Source organism: Colossoma macropomum, unplaced genomic scaffold (assembly GCF_904425465.1).
Source record: "Colossoma macropomum unplaced genomic scaffold, Colossoma_macropomum, whole genome shotgun sequence".
Taxonomy (NCBI): domain Eukaryota; kingdom Metazoa; phylum Chordata; class Actinopteri; order Characiformes; family Serrasalmidae; genus Colossoma; species Colossoma macropomum.
In genome coordinates, this window is record NW_023494789.1 from 51,854,076 (window position 1) to 51,879,497 (window position 25,422).

At 39.2% G+C, this 25,422-nt stretch overlaps 1 protein-coding gene across 1 annotated transcript; it reads left to right on the top strand.

Moving 5' to 3' along the window:
* The first annotated feature begins 75 nt into the window (after positions 1–75).
* pigu (phosphatidylinositol glycan anchor biosynthesis, class U) lies at positions 76–24,335 on the top strand. The gene is made up of 12 exons (XM_036571592.1): positions 76–257; positions 3,220–3,284; positions 8,590–8,649; positions 11,346–11,408; positions 12,758–12,867; positions 13,947–14,047; positions 16,181–16,278; positions 16,365–16,519; positions 17,442–17,585; positions 17,931–18,055; positions 19,372–19,514; positions 22,636–24,335. Exons 1-12 carry the CDS (start codon positions 128–130, stop codon positions 22,747–22,749), a joined length of 1,308 nt encoding a protein of 435 aa, XP_036427485.1. The 5' UTR covers positions 76–127; the 3' UTR covers positions 22,750–24,335.
* Positions 24,336–25,422: the final 1,087 nt, after the last annotated feature.

The following is a 25,422-nucleotide window of genomic DNA, read 5'->3' on the forward strand; positions in this document are numbered from 1 at the left end:
AAAGACTTGTAGTCTCCTGTGAGTTTCGCCGAGCTAAGGAGCGAATGCGGAGCCGCTGGCGTAAAAACTACGTTTCCCATAATGCACCGTGGCGGGAGGGCGGGAGAGCGTCTTCCTCGCCGCGACAATGGCCGCTCCCTTAACGCTGGTGTTGGTTCTGGCTGTGACGATAAGAGCGGTGTTATTTCGGTCCAGCCTGGCTGAGCTGATCTCGGAGCGGGTCGAAGTCGTGTCCCCGCTGAATGCGTGGAAAAGAGGTGGGTTAGAAAGCCCTTCAGTGCTCGCTCGGCTTGCTGGGGGTCTTAGTTGTGGATGTAGCTGAGATGCTAACGCGGCTAGCTGTCAAAAACATTGTAGTTGTTGTTACAAACAACATTTTCTTTCGTTTAACTGTCAGCTGGCATCGAAACATCGATAGACCGTCAGAACATCTGTGTTTTATCTTGGTTTAGTGTTATAGTGGCCTGGGTGATATTGCACATTCAGTATCGCGATGTTTTCACAGTATCAGAGGATAATTACAGGGGGATTCCACCGGTTTTTCAACATTTTATGTAAACAGAGAGATTCAGAGTGGTTTGGTGTGAAACGGTTCAGATCTCTTTACAGTGGTGGTGATAGGAACCAGGGGTCGCCATGACAACAACACTGATATAGACATTTTATTTACTATCCAGAACCACCAGTGAACCTACACGAGTCTTCTGAGTTTATATGGAATGTTGATGATGGAAAATAGTGGAAAATCTGGAAAAATACTTTTTCAATGGGGACAGTTTTGCCTCACAACGTCCTAAATGCACAGCTCTGCCATGACTTTTAAAATGGCATGACATGGCTTTTAAAAATATGCTAACGAATCATTGCCTCACAGTCACATCAGGCAGTGAATTCATAACCACTTCCAGAGCTTTTAGAGGTGGACGTCTGGTTCCTGTCACCACCACTGTGAACAGTTCTCGGGTGCGCTTCACTAGAGTGGAGCGTTTCACACCAAACCACTCTAAATGGCTCTGTTTACATCTTAATCGATTAATTATGTACAAATATAATTAAAAAGTGGTGGAATTCTCCTTTGATCAGTCCATAATAGGTGCCCTTTACTGGCCTGTCTACAGCAGGTGCATTGTGTTCTGGTCCTGGAGGTCCAGTTTGATGATTTTTGCATTGTTGTCTAATACAACTTAACCTACCAAATAACTGAAGAGTTGAACCAGGTGTATTTGAGCAGGAAAGGCACTAAACAATGCTGAACTCCAGGACAGGAACTGATGGCTGTGATCTGCTGTGAGAACCAGAGAATGTGAAAAAAGGAAAAAAAAGCACTGCTGTAACATCCAACAATGTGATGGTCGAATAAGTTGTCTTATAAGATATCTAACACTAGGGCTGGAAAATTATAGCAATATTTATCAATATCATGATAAATTACATCACAGTACTTGTAGAAAACCAACCAAAAGCATGTTTCCTTGCAAAGAGAGAATAATTAGGATTTAGTGCAGTGCGTGAAACAAACGTTAAAGAAAAATAATGTGTGCTCAAAGATTTTGTATGTGTTTTGAAAATGTGGCACTACTGGCTCAATTTTGAAATTTGTCTTTTATTTTGATTTAATGTTATACTGGCCTGGGTGATATTACAATTTCAGGATCGCGATTGTTTCACTATACATCTTCATATATAGATAGCCTGTCCCAAAAAAATAGATATTTAAGCAGATTAGTTTTGTTGTGATGAAGAAAAAATGGAATCAAATGATATGATGCACATTGGACAGGCTAGTTTCTTTCTTTCAAGTTTTTTATTTGGTCTCATTCTTTTCATTAAAATGTTGTTTAATATATTGTTAGTAGTGTATTTACAAAAAAGGGGGATGGATGGACTGGTGGGATGGGGAGGGCAGGTTTGCTTCAGTTCTATAGTTTTGTGATAAAGCTGAGCTGTTTGATTAACAGAAAATAAAATTAAAAAATGATCACAAAAAAGAAAAATGAGATTTTGACATTGTGTATTGTGAATATTTCTTGAAGTTTTGTGACAATACGCACTGCATGGACAAGTATTGGGACACACCTTTTACTCATTGAATTCAGGTGTTTCTTTCAGTCTCATTGCCACAGGTGTATATAATCAAGCACCCAGCCATGCAGCCTGCCTTCACACACATCAGTGAAAGAATGGATCTAAAGAGTTAAAAAGTGGAAGCGTTTAGGAACCACAGTAACTCAGCCACGAAGTGTCAGACCACGCAAAGTTACAGAGCGGGTCGTCAAGTGCTGAGGAGCGTAGAGCATAAAAGTCTCCAGCGCTCTGCTGATCAATAACTGCAGAGTTCAAACCTCCTCTGGCATCAACATCAGCGCAAAATACTGCACCGGGAGCTTCATGGCAGGATTTCCATAGTCAAGCAGCTGCATGCAGGCCTTACATCACCAAACACAATGTCAAGCGTCAGCTGGAGTGGAGTAAAGCGCCGCCACTGGACTCTGGATCAGTGGAGACGTATTCTGTGGAGAGACGAATCAGCTTCTCTATCTGTCAGTCTGATGGACGAGTCTGGGTTTGGCGAATGCCAGGAGAACGTTACCTGCCTGACTGCACTGTGCCAGCTGTAGAGTTTGGTGGAGGAGGGATGATGATATGGGGCTGTTTTTCAGGGGTTGGTCTAGAACTCTTAGTTCCAGTGAAGGGGAATCTTAATGCTTCAGCACCAGGACATTTTGGACAATTGTACACTTCCAACTTTGTAGGAACAGTTTGGGGAAGAACCTTTCCTGTCCCAGCATGACTGAGCCCCAGTGCACAAAGCAGCTCCATAAAGGCCTGACTGGGTGAGTTTGGTGTGGAAGAACCTGACTGGCCCTCATAGAGCCCTGACCTCAACCCCATCAAACACCTTTAGGATTAACTAGAAAGGAGATTGTGAGTCAGACCCTCTCGTCCAGCATCAGTGTCTGACCTCACAAATGCTCTTCTGGATGAATGGACACAAATTCCCACAGACTCTCTCCAACATCTTGTAGAAGCTTCCCAGAAGAGTGGAAAGCTGTTAGAGCTGCAAATGGGACCAACTCCATATTAATGCCTATGGATTTAGAATGAGATTCATAAAAGCTCCTGTAGGTGTGATGTGTAGGTGTCCCAGTACTTTTGTCCATATAGTGTAAATGCCCGTCTATCATCATACCTAACAGTGATGTTTTGTTGCTCCTTCAGTTGTAGAAGGCCTTGCTCTGCTGGACCTCGGAGTCTCGCCCTACTCAGGAGATGTGTTTCATGAAGTGAGTACTGCAGTTCACTGATCTGTTGAGTGAAACATTTCAGCCATTTTATTATAAGGTTCTTCACGCATTTGTCTAATCCATCATCGCCCTGTGGAGGAGGCCGTTCCATATTTGAGCACAAAGGTTTTCCTGTTGGACGTTTCGTCCAGCAGTGAGTGCTGCTGTGGAATTGCTTTGAATCTGAGTTTCATTTCTTCTTGTAGTTGTGTTACGTGCTGTCTGTGGCTAGAATTAGCCCACATTTTTCACCATCTTGGTGGTTTATTTCACGGATGTAAATGAATAACCGATTAACAGTTAACCAACAAATAAACAAATTACCAATTAATAACAGCTCCTGTATGAGTAGATACATTTATCATTCAAGCTGAGGAGCATTTTGAAATTGTCCACACAGTGTTTCCACTGGTGACTCTCCTCTGTGGCGGCCCACTGTGCCTAAATCTTTGCCACCACACCAAAAAAAGATCAGTCAAACCAATCGATCATCTAATCCAACACCTTGGTGACTCATCTGGGAAGCCCAATTCCCGCCTGCTGTGCACGCATTACAGAATTCAGCTGGTTAACGGCACTAATAGACTGCGTTACGTTGTCATTTGCTCTTATAAAGCTCTAATAAAGGGAGATTACTGAGGTATCTTAGCTTCTGATTCATGGTTCCTTAGTAAACAAAATGCTTCTTTATAGAACCATGACCACTCAAAGAACCCTTTGCATGGTGAAATGGTTCTTCAGATTGATGGAGAATGTGTTGTATATGGTTCTATAAAGAACCAAACATTTTGCTATTGATATGTCAAGCTTGTAACATTAGAAGAACCCTTTTTGGTGCCATATAGACCATTTTTCAAAAAGGTTCTATATAAAACTGTCTACAGCACATTCTTCAACAGTTTTACAATGCAAAGAACCCTTGAAGAGCATATGTATATGTATATGTGTGTGTGTGTGTATGTGTATGAAAGGTAAGGCATAAATAAGTAAACGTAATATGCTGTAATCTTACAACTAAACTAAGCAGTAGTTAAAGTTACTGATCAGTATTTTTCCAATAAACAGAAAAACAGACATGGCAGGTAAACAGAGCAGCAGAGCAGGCCTTTAGTTTGGTGAGGGGGCGACGACACGTCTCTCTGTTCACTCTCCTAGGTCCAAGCTGAGTGAGCTTAGCTCTTATCAACCCCACCCCCCCTTCCCTTTCAGTAACAGCCTTTCAGTAACTACTTCACTGCAACCTGAGCTGATCTACACACTTCATGGCTGACTAAAGTAACGTGAATACCGCTAATAGCACACACTCCTCTGTGGCTGCGTCAGCGTGCTGGTAACTCTCTCACGCACCGGAAGAGACTCGCTTCCCACAACAAACCCGCCTAGTTAGGCTAATGTACAGCAATGGTCTGATGACCCCCACCACCACACTGCAGTAGGCACAAGAGGTGGATGTATGTAAATGTGTGTACATTGTTTTTTTTGCAGTTTAGCTTTTATATGGACTGGAGATTGAACTGTATGTTTTGAGACTTTAACACTAGTTAGATATTTCATGAAGCTATTTTATTTAATGATATAATAATAATAAATTTTATTTATATAGCACTTTTCATGCCGGTGGCAGCTCAAAGTGCATTACAGACAGGTGATGAAACATAGTTGTGTTTTCTGATAAAAAGCTACTTTAGTGACTGTTTACATGCAGATAAAACAGAGCTCAGAGTCTAAGATCACACCCAGGTTTCGTACTTCAGGTTTGGTACATGAAGCTAAAGAACCAAGTTTTTGTACCAACGATCAATATTTCATTTTTTAAATTATTTAATTATAGAAAATTTTGCGACATCCACTGAGAAATATCTGACACACAGCTGGTTAGTCTGTCTACAGAGTCTTTATCATCAGAAGGAATGGAAATGTATAGCTGGGTGTCGTCAGCATAGCTATGAAAATTTACATTATGCTTCCTAGGGGTATGAATCTTTAGGCACCTCACGATTCGATTATGATTCAGAGGGCTGTGATGCGATTATAAACGATTATTGATGCATCTTTTTTCTCTATACAGGATCTCTATCTTCCTACTGTCTGAGGACTTTACATAATGTAAATGCATTACGGATCATTACAAATACTTTGCTTTAAATATCTAAAATATCTTTTATTAATAAATCAAATGGAAGTGATGTGGCAAGTGAACTAGAAGGCTCTCATTCAGAGACGCTGCTGCCGCTCATCTGCGATAAAATGCGCTGTTACCCTGAAATAAGATCCAGTGGTAATGGGTGTCCACGCACCACGTTACAGCCATTCCCGTTTTCTTTAGTGATTTCGGTTTTGGTATCGTTGTAGAGTGTGTGTGTGTGTGTGTATCTGTGTATCTGTGTGTGTGTGTGTGTGTGTATCTGTGTATCTGTGTGTGTGTGTGTGTGTGTGTGTGTGTGTGTTGGGGGGTGGGGTGGTGTATTTTCGAGACTGGACGCTGAATCTCGGCTCCAAAGTGTGCAGCATAGCGCGAAAGCCCTGGTTCTCAACGACTGAGAACAGACAGCAGACAGCAGGTCACACAGCCCCGAGGTCTGGCCTCGCCAGTAGCGAATGAAAAAACAGAGATTCAGATGAACATTTGGAGACTTATTCGCATTTATAAGCAGCGCGGTTGGTTAAATCTGCTGACAGACTGTCTTTCTCTAAAAAGTTGCGAAAATGAACTCGCTTCTCTTTCAAATTTTCCCGTTCCACCTTAAATGGTGCAGCAGTTACATTCGGCGCCTAAGGCAGAATTTAAGGTGGAACGGGAAAATTAGAACGAGAAGCTGGCGAATGAGAAGCGACTTCACCCTCGTAAAACAGCCGGACGCTGAGACATTTTACAAGAAACTCTTCTAACATTAGTTTTGAAGAAAAGGTTTCTGGCGGAGATTAACATTACGTTATAAATTAAATATTTGGAAAATCGATTTTTGACATTTATGAATCGATTCAGAATCACATCTTCATCGTGATGCATCTAAGAATCGAGTTTTTCCCGCACCCTAATGCTTCCTAATGACATCACCTAGAGGTAGCATGTACAAAGAGAAAAGCAAAGGCCCTAAGACTGAACCTTGAGGGACTCCACAAGAAATGGCAAATCTTTTTGATGAATGATTTCCAAGTGAAACCATGAACTGCCTGTTACTTAAATATGATTTAAACCACTGTAAAACTGCCTGAGAGGCCGACTCAGCATTCAAAACACTGAATTAAAATCTTGTGGTCAGCAGTATCAAAAGCTGCACTAAGATCTAATAAAACCAAAATAGAAGGATTTTGTGCTTCAGCACTGAGCCTGAGGTCATTCATAACATGAATCAATACTGTCTCTGTACTATGGTTAGAACAATACTGTCTCTGTACTATGCTTAGAACAGTGCTGCCTCTGTACTATGGTTAGAACAGTGCTGCCTCTGTACTATGGTTAGAACAATACTGCCTCTGTACTATGGTTAGAACAGTGCTGCCTCTGTACTATGGTTAGAACAATACTGTCTCTGTACTATGGTTAGAACAGTGCTGTCTCTGTACTGTGGTTAGAACAGTGCTGTCTCTGTACTATGGTTAGAACAGTGCTGCCTCTGTACTATGGTTAGAACAATACTGCCTCTGTACTGTGGTTAGAACAGTGCTGTCTCTGTACTATGGTTAGAACAATACTGCCTCTGTACTGTGGTTAGAACAGTGCTGTCTCTGTACTATGGTTAGAACGGTGCTCTCTCTGTACTGTGGTTAGAACAGTGCTGTCTCTGTACTGTGTTTAGAACGGTGCTGTCTCTGTACTATGTTTAGAACAGTGCTGCCTCTGTACTATGGTTAGAACAATACTGCCTCTGTACTATGGTTAGAACGGTGCTGTCTCTGTACTGTGGTTAGAACGGTGCTGTCTCTGTACTGTGGTTAGAACGGTGCTCTCTCTGTAATGTGGTTAGAACGGTGCTCTCTCTGTACTGTGGTTAGAACGGTGCTGTCTCTGTACTATGGTTAGAACAATACTGCCTCTGTACTGTGGTTAGAACAGTGCTGTCTCTGTACTGTGGTTAGAACGGTGCTGTCTCTGTACTGTGGTTAGAACGGTGCTGTCTCTGTACTATGGTTAGAACAATACTGCCTCTGTACTGTGGTTAGAACGGTGCTGTCTCTGTACTGTGGTTAGAACGGTGCTCTCTCTGTACTGTGGTTAGAACGGTGCTCTCTCTGTACTGTGGTTAGAACGGTGCTCTCTCTGTACTGTGGTTAGAACGGTGCTGTCTCTGTACTATGGTTAGAACAATACTGCCTCTGTACTGTGGTTAGAACAGTGCTGTCTCTGTACTGTGGTTAGAACGGTGCTGTCTCTGTACTATGTTTAGAACGGTGCTGCCTCTGTACTATGGTTAGATCAATACTGCCTCTGTACTATGGTTAGAACAGTGCTGTCTCTGTACTGTGGTTAGAACAGTGCTGTCTCTGTACTGTGGTTAGAACAGTGCTGTCTCTGTACTGTGGTTAGAACGGTGCTGTCTCTGTACTATGTTTAGAACAATACTGTCTCTGTACTATGGTTAGAACAGTGCTGTCTCTGTACTATGGTTAGAACAGTGCTGTCTCTGTACTATGGCTAGAACAGTGCTGTCTCTGTACTATGGTTAGAACAGTGCTGTCTCTGTACTATGGTTAGAACAGTGCTGTCTCTGTACTGTGGTTAGAACGGTGCTCTCTCTGTACTGTGGTTAGAACGGTGCTGTCTCTGTACTGTGGTTAGAACGGTGCTCTCTCTGTACTGTGGTTAGAACGGTGCTGTCTCTGTACTATGGTTAGAACAATACTGTCTCTGTACTATGGTTAGAACAGTGCTGTCTCTGTACTATGGTTAGAACAGTGCTGTCTCTGTACTGTGGTTAGAACGGTGCTCTCTCTGTACTGTGGTTAGAACGGTGCTCTCTCTGTACTGTGGTTAGAACGGTGCTGTCTCTGTACTATGGTTAGAACAGTGCTGTCTCTGTACTATGGTTAGAACGGTGCTGTCTCTGTACTATGTATTTAACCAGTAAAAATAGACCATAGCTCTTTAATGTGGTGGTAGTTCTAGAAACAGCTTAATAAAGTTTTTCATTGTTCTTGTTGAAGAGCCGAGTGCTTAGTGTTCTACTGATTGGCAGGCACCGTATTTCAGAACCATGCAGTGTTCAGTGTTCTCATTTTGGAGCAGGTGTTTGTGAGGCCTACAGTAAATACACTGGGAATTCACTTCTACCTGTAAATTAACTTTTACTTTCCCTCCTTTCAGACGCCGCTCATCATATACCTCTTTCATTTTGTCGTCGACTATGCAGAGATTGTGTTTATGGTAAGTACGTCATGTTTGCTTAATTGTTGATAATTCAGTATGGCAAGATGTTTTCCATATATATATTACATAGGGCATACTGTTATTTTAATAGTTTAATAGTTAATTTGTCATAGTACAATATGCTTTTCTAAACATATTGTGGAAATACTTGGATCACCAACCAACTGCATGTTTTATTATGAAGAGACCAGAATTAGAAAACAAAAATATTGTGACGTATCATAAAAATTTCTTGAAGTATCACATGATATTTTTGCTATATGGCTCACCACTGTTTGGTGTTACCCCAAACATGTTTGTATTCTGTCAATAAAAGTCAGTATTGTTGTGTGACACCAAAACTGATGCATCGACGTAGACAATATTTGGCCAGGCAGTTTCATTATTGTAAGGCAAATAGAAGAGAAACTGTGGGTTGTGTGCTAAGACAAATCAAAGGGGGGCCTATGACAGAGCCCTGTGGAACTCCTCAGGTGGACCATTCTATTGAATAAGTTCACACTGCTGTCTCACAGTAAAAAAAACTACTTAAACATTTTCAGACCTTAGATATTTACAAGCATTATGTTATAATCTATCTAAACTAAAGGCATTAATAAAGATAGTAACAAGTTAAATATTTACGAAATCATCATTTATAAGGTACTTTCTATTGGGAGGTGACTGTCCCAAACCCTAACTCCTACATTTACACTTGTGAAAATATTTGCAATATTTGCAATTTTTTTTGTTTGCAGTGTTGTTTTTAAAAATTATTTTTGATTTATTTTAAAGTGATGATTAGATTTATAAGTTTAATTTTTAATTAAAAAAAGATTTCTTCAGAAAATGCTATCCCATGTTTTCGTGTCACTACCAAAACAATCAGTCTGTAGGCGGACCCTTATTTTAGCCACACCCCTACATTCTAGAGCAGAAAGTGAGGCTGCATCCCTGTCCCTCATGGCCACATGGTGAGCAGTTAGATCCCATTGTTTTGAAGTAAATGTGTCCCAAAGTCTGAAAATCAGTGTGGAACATTAAGAATCGTCATATTTTCTGCAGTTCAGAAGTTTTTAGTGTTTTAATGAAAAATATGATGATTTTCTGTGTGAACAGCTGTTCAAAGCTGTGTTTGCTGGTCATGTTCTGGCTGAGTTTCTGAGCTCAAAATGAGCTAAAATTGTCACCGAAACGGTCACTACTGACACATTTGGTAAAATTTGGTAGAGTTATGACTGTTTTGGTAGCAACAAAATGGAATGTTCAGTCATTAATTTAAAAAAGAATAATCATAATTACGGTTTAGAGTCACTCAGAGAAAAAGGATTTTAGTCTTAAGTCCAAAATCAGTTAAAAGTCTCAAATGTATTTCAGCTCAGCTTTTTGAACCAGTTAAATAGGATGATCTATATATGTAATTTTAATCCAGTTCACATGATGGTTATTATGATTTTGGAATGTCCCTTAGTTTTAATTTTTATTAAGTTATTTAATTTAGTTTTTGATTTCACTTTAGTATCAGTTAATTTTAATGCGCATTAGTAATTTTTTGTTTTTATTTTCCGAAAAGTAACAGTTTTAGTTTAGTTTTTGTTTGTTTTCAGTGTTGGTTTTAGTTTTTAGTATTATGATGAGATCTATGCTGTGATAGTAGAATAAAATAAACACAACAGTAGACTGAGCTCAGCTCGGCTCCAGCTTGCCTTAAAGACCATTTCTAAACTCTCATTAACACACTGAAAAAACTAAAGGTCGAAAAGGTCTCGTCAGAAATTCGGGGTATAATAATAATACAGGGTGATTCAAAAAGATTCGTCCGATTTCAAAATGATTTATTTCACTTGTAAATCATTACAGATCAATGCAGTGAACTGTAAATGGTTTAAATGAGCATAAAGTTTATTATGTAATTGTACAAGGTCTCAGTATGAACCTCCTCCAGCTGTACAGACAACATCAACACCACAGTCAAACTCATCCCATACTGGACTGAGCGTGTCGGGTGTCGCTGCACTCACAGCTCTTTCAGTGCGATTTCGGAGATCATCCAGTGTTGTGGAACCAACGCCGAACGCTCTGAGCTGTTGGAGCTTCACTGCCCACGAAAATCACACTGCACAGTTATGATGGATTCACTCTTATTGAAGTGGAGAACGCAGAACGCTTTCTGCTCAGGGGTCTCATCTCCTCTCAGACTGAAGGAGCCATCTTCCACTGATAGTCAGAAACTCTATGACCCCCTCTTTCAATTGGATTTTGATTGGTTCCTCAGCGCCTCATGGTTGTAAAAATATGGCGCTTTGAAATCGGATGAATCTTTTTGAATCACCCTGTAGTTTTGATTTAGTATTTGTGTTGTGTTATATTTTGTGTTATATACTGAGCACGTTTTTTCCCTGCTAGTTTTTGTCTTGGTGAACTGTAATAACCCTGGTTCACATTTCATATACTGTATCACAGCTGCACCCACAGCCTCCTGATGGGTGTTGGATGTAAATCTCATTGCAGTCGTAGCCCGAATGTTTCTCTGTGCATCGTGTGTGTGTAACATACTCGTGTTCCTGTGATGGAAGCTCGCTGTAGTGTGAAAGCCGTCTTGACCGTCATAGACAGATGATGAAGAGGAAGGGAGAGTATCTGAATCATCTCTGATCTGCTCTGCTTGTCATGCTGCCTGAGTCAAAGTGCTCGTGTTAAACTTCTCTCTCCAGATAGCAGATGGAATCACAGCAGTGTGTCTCTATCTGGCCGTGCAGAACTACAACAAGAATGTGGTGAGTATCAGAAGAGCTCGTCTTCGTCAGCGTGATACTCGTCAGAGTTGCGATTGCACTGTATAAATGTACGTCCCGCAGTTTCACAGTAGAGTGAGCAGGAAATGGGGCCCAGTACAGTACCCTCCACAAATATTAGCACCCCAGTAAACAAAACGAGCTGTAAAACACATCCTTTTGATCTTTCAGTCAAAACATTAACAAAAATCTAACTCTTATTTGAAGTACAGTGATTGAAACAAAAACACAAATCTTATCAGGAAATAAATATTTTTCTCAAATGTATCTGGACCACAGTTGTTGCCCCTCTTCAGACATTGTGCAGCCTCCTTCTTCAAAGACAACAGCTCTGAGTCTTCTCCAATAGCTGGAGAACACATGGCGAGTGATCTGAGACCGTTCCTCCATACAGAACCTCTCCAGATCCTTCAGATTCGATTCAGAGCTCCAAACTGTGGGCGCTCCTCTTCACCTCTTCAGCTCTTCATCCCATAGGTTTTCTATGGGGTGTAATCGAGATAAAGAGAACTTACAGGAAAAATTGTAAACAAAACAGCAAAGAAGTTGGAAGCTTGTCATTTTAATAATTTTTTATAAAGTATGTTAAATACTTTAAATAAATAACATAAATAAATACTAATAATGTAGGTTTCAGTCTTCAAAAACATATAAAGTAGACATTAAATTTTGGGATCACGAAGAATGTATTACATGATTAAATCACATACCGTAATTCTGGATTTTGGTATTGATGTATTACATCTTTCTGCATCACCTACAGCTCTGTTCATTATTTTGGATACATCTGAAGCATCTTAATTTTATTTTTTATATGTTGTTGTGCAGTTAAATTACTTTTATTTTATTGAAAACGCTGTTTCCAAACTTTTCTAAACTGGAACTGTTGTGTACATCATTGTAGAGTTTTATTCAAGAGTTTCTGCTGTTGGAGTTTAGGAAATTTGACAGTTGAGAACTGACAGTCATACCAGTCATTAAAGCACTGTTTAACTAAAATTGAGTCTTAATTTTTAACTATATGAAATTATATCAGCCAGTTTTATTTGTTAATGATTTTAAAAAAAAACAGTTGATATTGAAGAGAGTTAGAATAAGAAATATCTTTTCTGTGCAGGAGGATGAAAAGGCTGTAGGATCATTTTCTTAAAGCTCAACTTCACACCGAAATGTTAATGTGTTTAATAATGAATAAAAGCCACTGATGATCAGTTAGAATCTTCTCCACAGGTAGATAATGCTCATGGACCTTCATTATCGTTCATTTTTTAATAACAGCATCATTTGAATGATGTGCTTGGCTTTCTGTTATGCTTCTTCTCACATTACAGTTCAGAAAGCAGAAGTACGCTCTGGAAGCTGACAGATATCCACACGACTGTCTGGAGCTCATGCGCTCACCCAGAGAGATGCACTACATCCCTCTCAAAGTGGCCATGTTGTGAGTCCTGACTCCTCTCTGATATTTGAACTTTTATTAATTACTAAAGTTAATCATTTTCTGTATAATCCAGTGTGTGAGATGTAATCAGAGAGATTCAGAGTGGTTTGGTGTGAAATGGTTCAGATGTCTTTACAGTGGTGGTGATAGGAACCAGGGGTCGCCATGACTACAACACAAATATAGACATTTTATTTACTATCCAGAACCACCAGTGAACCTACACGAGTCTTCTGAGCTTATATGGAATGTTGATGATGGAAAATAGTGGAAAATCTGAAATAATAAGTTTTCTTTGGGGACTATTTTGCCTCACAGCGCCCTGCATATTATGTTTCCCTCCATGAAAGGCAGTGAATTCATAACCATTTCATGTAGTAACTTTCTGTGAGGGAGCTTTTAGAGGTGGACGTCTGGTTCCTATCACCACCACTGTGAACAATTCTGACTCGGTAAGTTTCTCTAGAACAGAGCGTTTCACACCAAACCACTCTGAATGACTCTGTTTACATCTTAACCACTTAATTGTACAGAAATTTTGGAATATCGGTGGAATTTCCCCTTTAATGCCTTTGGTTATCTTGCGCTTGTGGACACACAGTGGATTGGAAATAAAATGGATATATTTGCATTGTAACATTTCATAAGCTCATCATCAAAACACTCAAAATTACTTTGTTCATATGTCAGTTATCTATTTATGAAGAAATTTTAATAATGGGTGGAATTCCTCTTTAAGGCATTACCACATAAAAGCTGGGGAGTGTTTTTAGTGAGACACGGGTTGGCCTAAAGTACGACATACATGTACATAAAGCCTGTTTAACTCTTGCGCTGTTTTGTCTAGTTGCCATGACATCACTGATGTCAGTCATTCTAATTTGCATAATAGGCCACGCCCAGACAGCTCTGAGACAGGTCTAATCAGCCGTTTTTTAAGCCGTGTTTTGTTATATTTCTGCTCTGTTTTTGTTTGATATAACACTCAAGTTTAGTGCCATACATAACTTCTTTTTATATTTTGTGCAGATGAGGAGCAGAAAGCAGCACTTTTCACTGATCTTTCCTTGTTCCTCCAGTTACCTGCTGAATCCCTTTACTATCCTCTCATGTGTGGCGAAGTCTACCTGTGGACTGAACAATGCTGTTATTGCGCTCTTCATCCTCTCTACTTTAAAAGGTGAGCGCTCTACATCTGCGTGAAACATGATCATAACAGCTCAGATATCCCAGACCACTAATTTATAGTATTAAAGCACTTTCTGTGTCTGGAGACATATGACAAAATCGTTTAAATTGAAAATGAAGGACACGGCCCATCAAAATATCAATTATAAACCTGATGGTTCCAGTTCTGAAGCCTGTTTGGCTGAGATAATGTTGGCTTTGTACATAAGGCTTTGTAGAATACCTGATATACACACACTTATGAGGGCAGCTGAGTTCTGTATTAATGCACTGAGACAGTAAAGTGTTCCTTGTGTGGAACTTGGTATTGGTAGGTGGAACCAGGCATCAACATGTATATTTTGTCTGTTTATTTAATATTATTCATATTCTTATTCTTATTTTAATTATGATTATTTTATTATTATTTTAGTCAATTTAATTCATTTTTAGTTTATTTTTGTTCTTATTCTCCTTTTATCTTACTTTGATTTGATTTGATTTGATTTTATTAACTTTTACATTTTAGCTACATTTTATTGTTTTATATTTTCTACTGTATTCTTATGTATTTTTATTATTAATGTTTCTTTTTTTGTACTTACCTGATTTGAGTCTTTTTTTAATTAAATTTACTTGTATTATTTGATATGTTCTTTCACATTATCAATCCCTTGTTCTGTATCAATTAGGCAACATTGTAAGTGAGGGTCACCCTCAATGTTCTCCGAGGTTAAATAAAGGTTGGTTGATTGATATGAAGTAAACAACCTGAAACTGTATTAAACATAGCCTACATAGGAATCCAGGGCTGGACGATATGACAATATTTATCATAATCGGGATAATGACATCACAGTGTGTCACAATATGCTTTTGAGGATATCAGCACTTGACACGTCCCGACTGTGTGTTTGATTACAAAGAGAGCATAATTAGTCCTGCTTTACTGGATTCAGAGCAGTGCATAATGTGAAATGTTGAATATAAATCACTATATTGATAGTTTTGGATATCATTTTTTAAAGGTTGCTCAACTTTGTCTTTTCCAACTTATGATATGTTTTCTGATATATCACGTAACTTCTTGAAGTATCGTCATATTCCATTTTTGCCGCATCGCCCAACTCTAGTTTATACTGAGAAGCCAACAACTACATGTTCATGATTATACAACCAGAATTGATGAGATGACTGGAATATATAATGATATTTTAATTGGTTAATCATTTACATGTGTAATTTCTTTAGCATCATACTTACATACATACATACAGCTCTCCTAAAATAGGTTATCTAGATGCACTGCACTGTATGTCCAAAAATCCTTTCAAACAGTGCTTCTGCTGGTCCTGTTCTCCTTAGAAAAGCACTGACCGATAGAATGTGATGCTCTGGAGCAGCCGCACATGAGCCTAAGGACACCATGTCCAATGCCGAGTAAGGCTGAACAATTTGGGAAAAATATTTAATTGCGATTTTTCTGAATAATATTGTGACTGAGATTTAAATTGTGATTATTTTCTATAAATTAAGGCCTGTTTTTTGACTTTTATCGACTTTTCCCTGGCTTGAGGTTTGACCCCTGTGTGCCAGACTGCCAGTAAGCTGTAGTTGTGATGTCACAACACATGGTTGCCTCTGATTGGTCTACCTGATCTCCAGGCAGTTCATAAGCTCTGAGTTATTAAGTTAAATTTCCCCTTCTAAAACGTAGGACGACGTAGTTTATAATCTACAAATCGCTCTTGCGATTTGAAAATTGCACTTAAATTTGATACAAAGCGATTTATCTTTCAGCCCTAACGCCAAGCGTGGGCTAGAGGGGTATAAAGCCCCCCAGCATTGGGCTGTGGAGCAGTGGAACTGTGTTCTCTGGAGAGATGGAGCTCCATCCAGTACCTTTGGGATGATTATTGATCCAGAACTGACAATCCAACATCAGTACCTGACCTCACTAATGCTCAATCAAATCCTCACAGCAATGTTCCATCTAGAAGCCTTCCAGACGAGTAGAGGCTGTTACTGCAGCACAGACTCACTATTAACACCCCTCATTTTAGCTGGAGTCTGCGGACTTTTTGACATCGCGTCACCTGATGTTTATTTCTCATGCCGTGTTGTCCGGTTTTGTGTATGTTTTCAGGAAGTGCCTTATTGAGCGCCATATTCTTGGCCTTGGCGACTTATCAGAGCATCTATCCTCTCACGCTGTTCGCTCCTGCCCTTCTCTTCCTGTTACAGGTGAGCAGAACTTTCTTTATAATAGTCATCAAAACAAGTTATTCACAGAAATCTGAATGTCTGATCTGTCTCTGTTCCTCGTCTAGAGGCTGTACATCCCAGTGAACCCGTGCAGGAGTAGTTTCTGGTTCTTCACGCTGCAGTACGCCTTCATGTTCGTGGGCAGTCTGCTTGTCATCGTCTGCCTGTCCTTCTTTCTGCTCGGATCTTGGGACTTTATCCCGTCTGTCTATGGATTCATGTACGTCTACCTCTCTCTGGGTATTGATTTATCGATAAAGAACTACAGTAGTAGTCAAAAGGTGTGGACACACCTGCTCATAGATGATTTTGTTTTTTACCCACACTTTAGAGTAATAGAAAAGGCATCAAAGCTATATAATAACATACATTACTATAGATAACAGATATGGAATTACTAAAGACAGAAATATTTACCTTCTTCCAAATATAGTAATAATAATAATAATTTTTATTTATATAACACTTCATGACGGTGGCAGCTCAAAGTGCTTTACAGACAGGTGATAAAACCGTAGTTATACAAGAAATCGTAAGTATTTATTTAGAATCACAAGAAAATGAAACAGATCAAATTAGAAGATAAATATGGCTCAGTAAGGACAGACATTCCATTAAATAACTTTTAACAAGGCACACACAGTATTTAGGGTGATATAATGATTATAATTCATCTTTTTTCAACTCAAAATTGTATTAAAGTTCATTAAAATTACATAAATAATCTACTTTTTGGGGAATTTGAAAAAGAAGATTCATATAGGCTTACATACACTGTATGGCCAAAACGTATGTGGACATCTGACCATCACACCTGTATGAGCTTGTAGGACGTCCCATTCTGAAACCTGGCTCACAGTCAATGTTCCAGTTCATCCCAAAGGTGTTCAGTGGGGTCAGGTCTCTGTGCAGGCCACCCCTGCGTAGGTGCCTTTTCACCATTTTTAGAAATAAATTTGCAAAATTAATTGATGCGCAAAGGTTTGAACACATTATTTGCACCTTGATGGATGGAAATGTACCTTTTCTGACAGCATACATTAATTGAATATTGAATATTCAAGATGATATTCAGTAGAATATTTATAAACGAAACCGTTAGAGAGTTGCAGCCATAATGGAGGTGTGCATTTGATCCACAGCCTCTCGGTGCCGGATCTCACTCCAAACATCGGGCTCTTCTGGTATTTCTTCGCTGAGATGTTCGAACACTTCCGTTTCTTCTTCATCTGCGTCTTCCAGATCAACGTCTTTTTCTACACCATCCCTCTCTCCATCAAGCTCAAGTAAGTCTGCGTCACAGAATAACATGAAATTAAATTAATAGACCGTTCTCACACTTTCTTGTTTGTGTATGCAGAAGCGTAAATAGTAGTGATAACTGAGTTACGGTTGCTGTGTAAACAATAACTGAGCACTTAATAACAGGGTAAAAGAGGGGCTAACAAAGTATCAGAGAAACAGATGGACTACAGTCTGTAACTGTAGAACTACAAAGTGCTCCTATATAGTAAGTGGAGCTGATAAAATGGACAATGAGCGTAGAAACAAGGATGTTTCTGAATGAATGGAGAATGTAAATCATCTGCTTTTTTATTTTTTACCTTCATATCTCTCTCTCTGCCCCACAGGGAGCACCCAGTGTTTCTGATCTTCATGCAGATCGCCATCATCTCCATCTTTAAGTCGTACCCCACTGTAGGTGACATAGCGCTCTACATGGCCTTCCTGCCTGCCTGGAGTCATCTCTACAGATGTGAGTAGCACTTTCAGAAGAACGCTGCGCTGCTGCTGATGTGGCTGAGCAGAAATGAAGGCAGTTGGAGGTCAGTCAGCAGGAGCTCGTTTGCATGGCTCCCGGACCTCCTAGATCTCACCTGGTGATAATGATAACAGAACTAGCTTTCAGAGGTGGGAGCGAGTCCATTTCAACACTAGGGCTGCTCAGTTATGGCAAAAATCATAATCATGATTATTGGTCAATATTGAGATCATGATTATTTAACATGATTACTTGTTGACAAAACTCATCGGAAACATCATGAATTTACTGAGCTTTTTGTCTTTTTAACAGTGTATTTCCTTGAACTTCAAATACAGTTCAGCAGAAAAGCAAATTAAATATGATAAACAATAAATAAATAGAAAAAATAAATAAAATCAACCATGTTGTAGTGTAGTACCACAACCTGCTTAAAACCAGAGACATATAAAAATAACAGATAAAGACAAAATAGACCAAAATAAATTAGATGGGTTTGAGGGAGGGGCGCTGTAAAGGAAAGGGGGGCGCTGAATTTATAACGCAAGATAAAACGAGAGCATCAGTGAAATGGATTGCGGCACAAAAACTCAATCTCGATTATCTTGTTTTCATAATTGTTGGAAGTCAAAATGGTAACTGAACATAAAATTTGATCAATCACCCAGCCCAGAGTCATTAGTGTTCAAGTCAAGTCACAGGTCTTTCTCAGTTTTGTCGAGTCTTTTTGTGACTCATGACAGATTCCTGTGACTCGAGTCCACACTGCCGCTCGCTTTGTTATATTAGCAGTTCCCTCAGCTGTAGCTGGTCATCTAATCTGGGAACCGCCTTTGAACAAGCTTTTTTTAGGGAGTTAAATTTGCATTAAAGTATGTTTACTCAGGTTGCTCCCTTTGATGACGACTCTTTCTTCCGAAAGGTAAATAGTAATCTGTTAGCTTTAGTGCAGGACTGCAAAAAAGACTCAAATGAATATGCAAATGTTTGAACTTCCCTGGTCAGATTACACGTTTTGTTGATTTTTCAAAGTGAAAGTAAGTAAACACACACTACACAGAACGCACTTAAATATGACAATTTTCTCAATTTTAGTGCACATGCTGGAAAAAAAACATACAATATATAATGTGCTGTAACTTTTGCACAGAACACAATTTGTTTATGTTAAATTCAGTAAATAAACAGTAATTGTGTATTAAAATATGCAGAAGTGTGTTCTCTGTGCAGAATGTGTTAGCTCTTTTTAAATGTATTTTAAATTAATATATTCAAATTCCACGTTTTTTCTGTGTGTTCTTTTTCTCCAGTCTTGAGGAACATCTTCCTGGTGTCCTGTGTTTTGTTGGCGTGCTCGGCTCTGTTCCCCGTCCTGTGGCATCTGTGGATCTATGCTGGTAGTGCCAACTCAAACTTCTACTACGCCATCACGCTGCTCTTCAACGTCGGGCAGGTGGGTGTCAGCTTTCACTATAATTAAAAAAATACTGATAAAATAATAAGATAAAAAATAAGAAATTAAAGAAGGATAATAATGGTTTCAGGCAGTAGCCTAAATGGGTGGGGCTAAACTGCTGTCAGCTGAATGGGCGGGGCTAAACTGCTTTAAACTTCAGATATTCGTTCTTTTTTTTTCTCGGGAGAAACTTGAGAACGACTCAAGGTTTCGGCTTATAATGCAGCTTTATTTTTAATTGGCTAAAAACGGTGCCAGACATGATGAGAAGAAACACAGGTTCTCCAGCGCTAACAGCTAAAAACACAGCCCTCTGTTCTGCTCCAGTAAACCCACCACTCCCCCCCCACACACGCTCTTCAACATTAAAGTCCTAACCTAAACAGCCCAACATGAACATTTCTTCTGTTAAAAGAAACTGAACTCCTTACAGTGCGGCGCAGACATGACATAGACATATGATACATACTGTATATACTGCATTCATATATATGTATATATACGTAGATATATATATATATATATAAACTGTCTCAGCTCGGCAACTGACATCCCGCTCACTGTCAGCAGTGAACGTCATATATATATATATATATGAGTGTGTGTGTGTGTGTGTGTGTAGTGTATTGTTAAAATGTCTTGAAGTTGTCGTGATATATTGCCACCCCATAGTAAAGACCCTATATTAGTCTTTCTGAACTTTCTTCTTCCTCTGTTATTCTACAGCTCTCTTGTTTTTCAGCTCGTCTCTGTGTGACCTCAGTCACGTCTCTGACTTGTTTACCTCCTCCACAGGAAGTCACTTCTAGTGTTTCCTGGTGTAGAGTTTCTAGAACATGAAGCAGAAATCATTCTCGCGTGTTCATAAACAAAACAGACGAGCAATAAACCAAAAACAAAAGTGTTTCTCACGTCTCAGTATGAGATTGTTTATAAACCCCCTCTGTGTCTGGAGTTTAAGACTGGTCTGAGCTGCTTTAGACGCTGGTTTAAAAGCTGTTTCAAAAACTGGTTTAGATGCCAATTTAAAAACTGGTTTAGATGCCGATTTCAAAAACTTGTTTAAATGCTGGTTTAAAAACCGGTTTAGATGCCATTTTAAATGCTGATTTAAATGTGGGTTGACATGATGGTTTAAAAATGCTGGTCTAAAAACTAGTTTAGATGATTTAAAAACTGGTTTAGATGCTGGTTTAAAAACTTCTTAAATGTGGTTAAAATCCTGGTTTAAATGCTGTTCTGGATGCTGTTTGGCTGATGTATTGGTGGAAAAACAGTGATGTCAGGGCTGCAGTTAATTATTTAGGAGCTTGTATTGGTTTCCTCTAACAGCGAGTGCACGCCGAGTTCACCAGGGCTGTTTTCCTGCGTCCCACGTGTCTGTGTTTCACCAGACCTCGTTACATTACAGTTAATCACCAGGACTGTAGAGTGTAAAAGCAGTCATGGCAGGTATCAGTGCTGTAACTATAACACCTGAGATTACTGTTCAGTTTTGCATCACTGTAACAAACAAAGAACTTCCTTAGACCACATTTGATTAACGCTTAGAAATGAAGAGTTTTACTGTCACTTTGTTATACTGTTAAATGTAATTGCATATTTAATTGCATAGTGAATTTGGCTTATTCTGTTGTGGGACCTTTGAGCCCTTTTCTTTTTGATTGGATGTGAAGCAATGACCAAATGAAAGTGGAAAACCAGACTGTACACACGACAGTAACTTTTCATTAAATTCAAATTATAGTAAAATATAGCGCATCCACTGTTACCCTGCTTTAAACACTGTTTGAACCACAGTCGTTAGCTTGTAGACATGTGGTGCTTAAATCAGTCCTCAGCGCCCCAGACGGCCCACATTTTGGCTCTAACCCAGATCCGAAAACACGAGAACCAAGCTAGAATAAAAACAGGCTAAAATATGGTGAGTGTGAGCTGCTGGAGTCGCCCTGTAAAGCCTGACATAATCGTTTAAAGTCAGAGGCGTCGAGTTTTTCACACCACGTCGTACGTCTTTACGTATTAACGTCACACTCAGACTCAAAAACAAGGTCCTGCTCGATATTTCAGCCTCAAATGATCTCAGAATCACATTATACTGATGAAGATATGATGACAGTAATAGATAATCCACTCACATCCTCAGAGACGCTGCTTCACCAAGTTTAGACTGAGTTCTCTTCATCCACTCGGGGAAGAAGCACAACTCACACTGCAAAATGTTCTGCACTTTGCATGCAGTTACACATTTCCACCAGAGGGGTCTCCAAATCCCTGAAACTGACATAGTGTAGCTTTAATAGGCTGCTGTAAAATCATGTTTTTATATTGTTATTATATTTATTTATTCTTATATAGTGTGCAAAAATAATGTGCTCACTGGAAAGGATACGGTGCAAAAAACAGGATGTGGTGCAAATACCTTTTTTGTCCATCAAGTCTCTTTAAACCTATGAACATGTACTGCTACTTCAAAAAAGATCAGACAAGATATTTGTATGAAAAACAACAAAAAGAATTGAAAATGAATCAATTAATTAATAACGTCTCTGGCATGAGGAGACGTATGTTTCAGAGCACTGACAAAATCAAGCGACTCTGCTTATACTCTAAAACTGGCAACCCTGAAAATAGTTAGTATTGAATTACTCCGTTATCACTAGTAATTAGGGCTGCAGCTAACGATTATTTTCACTGTCTATTAATCTGTTGATTATTTTCTCGATTAGTTGATTACTTGTTTGGTCTATAAAATGTCAGAAAATGGTGAAAAATGTTCATCAGTGTTCTCCAAAACCCATGATGACGTCCTCAAATGTCTTTTCTTGACCACACACCCAAAGATGTTCAGTTTGGTGTCACAGAGGAGTAAAGAAACTAGAAAATATTCCAATTTAAGAAGCAAGAATCAGAGAATTTTTACATTTATTCTTAAAAATGTAGTCAAACAGATTAATCGATAAAGTAGTTGGCAATTAATTTAATAGTCAACAACTAATCAACTAATTGTTGCAGCTCTACTAGTAATATCTATGAATCCTCAGGGTTTCATTTACAAAAACAATCATCAAACAATCATCATGTGCGCTTATTAATGGTGTTTCTGTTTGTTTGTTAGATCCTGCTGGTATCAGACTACTTCTACGCGTACCTGCGTCGGGAGCATCACCTGAGCCAGGGTTTGTACCTGAGGAGGAAAGACGGCAGTGAGGCTACGCTGGTGTTAAAATGACCTTCAGCATGTGGACAGAGACCAGGCCAACCATGCTCTTCTCCCTCTTTCACCACCTTACTTCTTTTCTTTACCCCTTCTGTTTCTTTATCACTCCTTCATTGTTCATTTTTTTCACCCCTCAAACCTCTTTTCATCTCCACAATGATGGTACCTCCCTCTCCTGGACCAAAGCTGCTGCGTGAGGGACATTTTCAGTGCAGAAGCTCGTCAGAGGTGATGGAGCCACTGAAGGACACTACGATGCCTTTGCGTCCGCTCTGGTGTTTAAATACATAGCAAAGGGGTCTTGAAGTGGTGGCTCGACTGTTTACCGCGCAAAGTGTGCAGTTTATTTTGTCTTTATTTTTAGCATTTCTTCCCAAAAGCTAAACAAAACAAAATGTGTCTTTCCCTGGCGTGCAGTTCCGAGCTTGGTCAGCAGAGGGCGTGCAATGAATGTACAATAGTATGAACTCAGTGACCGCTGAAAGCCTGCTGGCTCGCCACGCTGTAGGCCTTTGTATGATTATAGGAGGTAGACTACCCATGACTGTCTGGTCATGTGAGCGGTCACGGCACATTTCTCCAGCCTTTTTTTTTTTGCTTACATTGCTTTTACTTTTACGTCATCAGTTATAGAACTGTACAGTTAAAGGGGAATTCCACTGATTTATTTTCAGAATTGCTGCATTATTAACAAAACAGTTAACATGTAAAGTCGTTCAGAATGGTTTCGTGTGAAACGCTCCAGAGGAACTTAGAACTGTTCACAGTGGTGGTGATAGGAACCAGACGTCCACCTCTAAAAGCTCCCTCACAGAAAGTTCCTACATGAAACGGTTATGAATTCACTGCCTGATGACTGAGACACTGTTTTATGATAGTTTTGAGAAGATTTTGGGCTAAAACGTATGTCTTTCAATACAAGTAGTAGTAAATAAAATGGCTATATTTATGTTGTAGATATTTTGACATCTGGTTCCCATCACCACCTCTGTATTATGCTACATTTTTTTTAAAAAGGGTGGAATTCCCCTTTAATTCGCTTTCGTCGCCAAAACTGTAATGCTTTTCTTCTTTGAGGAATGTGAATGGCCTAAATTTGCCTTTTATGAATTAACATGCACTGTATTTGTTTAATTTATTGGTGTATTTCACACTAATTTGGTTTTGTATGAATCTTATGTTAATGGAAAAGGGAGATTGAGTTTTTTTTGTTTAACATGCTTAACATTTTACATGTTTGACCTGTTGTAGGAGGGCATTGGGTGAAGCTTTAGCATGAGATTGTGTTGAATCTGCTTTCAGACTACACGATATGAAATTGCACGCCTTTAATAATTGGCTGGTGATGTTGGGTGGGAATCCTTATGTACTAGAACGAGTGTCCGAGCAGTATTGGTGCATTAGGCACAGCATATGTAACGTCACATTACCAAGATACACAATATGCATCAGGAAGTGTCGTATTTTTGATGATTAAGAGTTGGAACAGACAAAAGGAGTGACATTTATAAAAGTCTGACTGAATATTATGATTAATATTCAGTTTCCCCACTGAGCTGCATTAATACAATTAAAATGCTCTGTTTGTATTAAACATGCAGTTTGGTTTGGACTGATGATACTAAGAAAAGCATATTGTGACTTAATGTGATGTAATTTACTACAATAACAATAAATATCATATTTATATCATATGTCATACAGCCAGCCCTAGTCGGTCCAGGGAGCCGCGCAGTCCCGATTGGCCGTCCAGCACGGCAGGTGTTGGGGCTTATTTTAAACCCACAGCATCATCGGATCAATGAACGAGTCACTCAACGTGTGCGTGAATGCCGAAGGCTCAGTGCAGTGGAATTTTCCACCACTGTGTGTGTTTTCCTTCCCACAGACGGACAGACGGACCCACCTATAAACCCGTACGTGCTCAAGATTACCAGCTCCAAAGTCCGCTGCCCTAAAAACGGCACAAGGCACTCATAAACAAAGTTAATCATCCCGCTTCAGTTTGCCAACCGAACATACTAATCTAAATTTCTCCCAAATAAACAACTAACACACATTTTATCCTCACAAATGTTTGGGCACCCCTGCTCAAACCACGTGGCTTGTTGGTTTTTGTAATAGGAAAGCTAAAACATCCTCTACAGGGAACCTAAACGTGGGATTTTTCTGCAAATTTTAGCACAGTTACTTTTTAATGGTGACTTTTCAGGACATTCTTAACTTTGAATGAAACAAACTTTTTTTTTAAGAGTTATTTTGCACCGTTTCTGCTGGTCCATTCATCGAGAAATTAGAACAACTGGCATTTTCAAATTCTGTACAAATTAAATTCAAATACAAATTAAAATAAGTAAGAGATACGAGGGTTTGTCCCAACAGTAACAACTAGAACTTAAGTATGGGAATTTTTCTGCAAATTTTAGTGCACAGTTACCTTTTTTAATAACTTTTAATAACATTTTTATTAACTTCACAGGACATTCTTCAGTTTAAATGGTACAGACAGTGATTTTTGGACGTTTCTGCTGGTCCATTCATTGTGAAATTAAAAAGGACAACTGGCATTTTCAAATTCTGTGCAAATTAAATTTATATGCAAAATAATAAATAAAAAATAAACAAAAATAGAGATACAGGGGTTTGTCCCTACAGTGATGACTAAACCTTGAGTATATTTTTCTG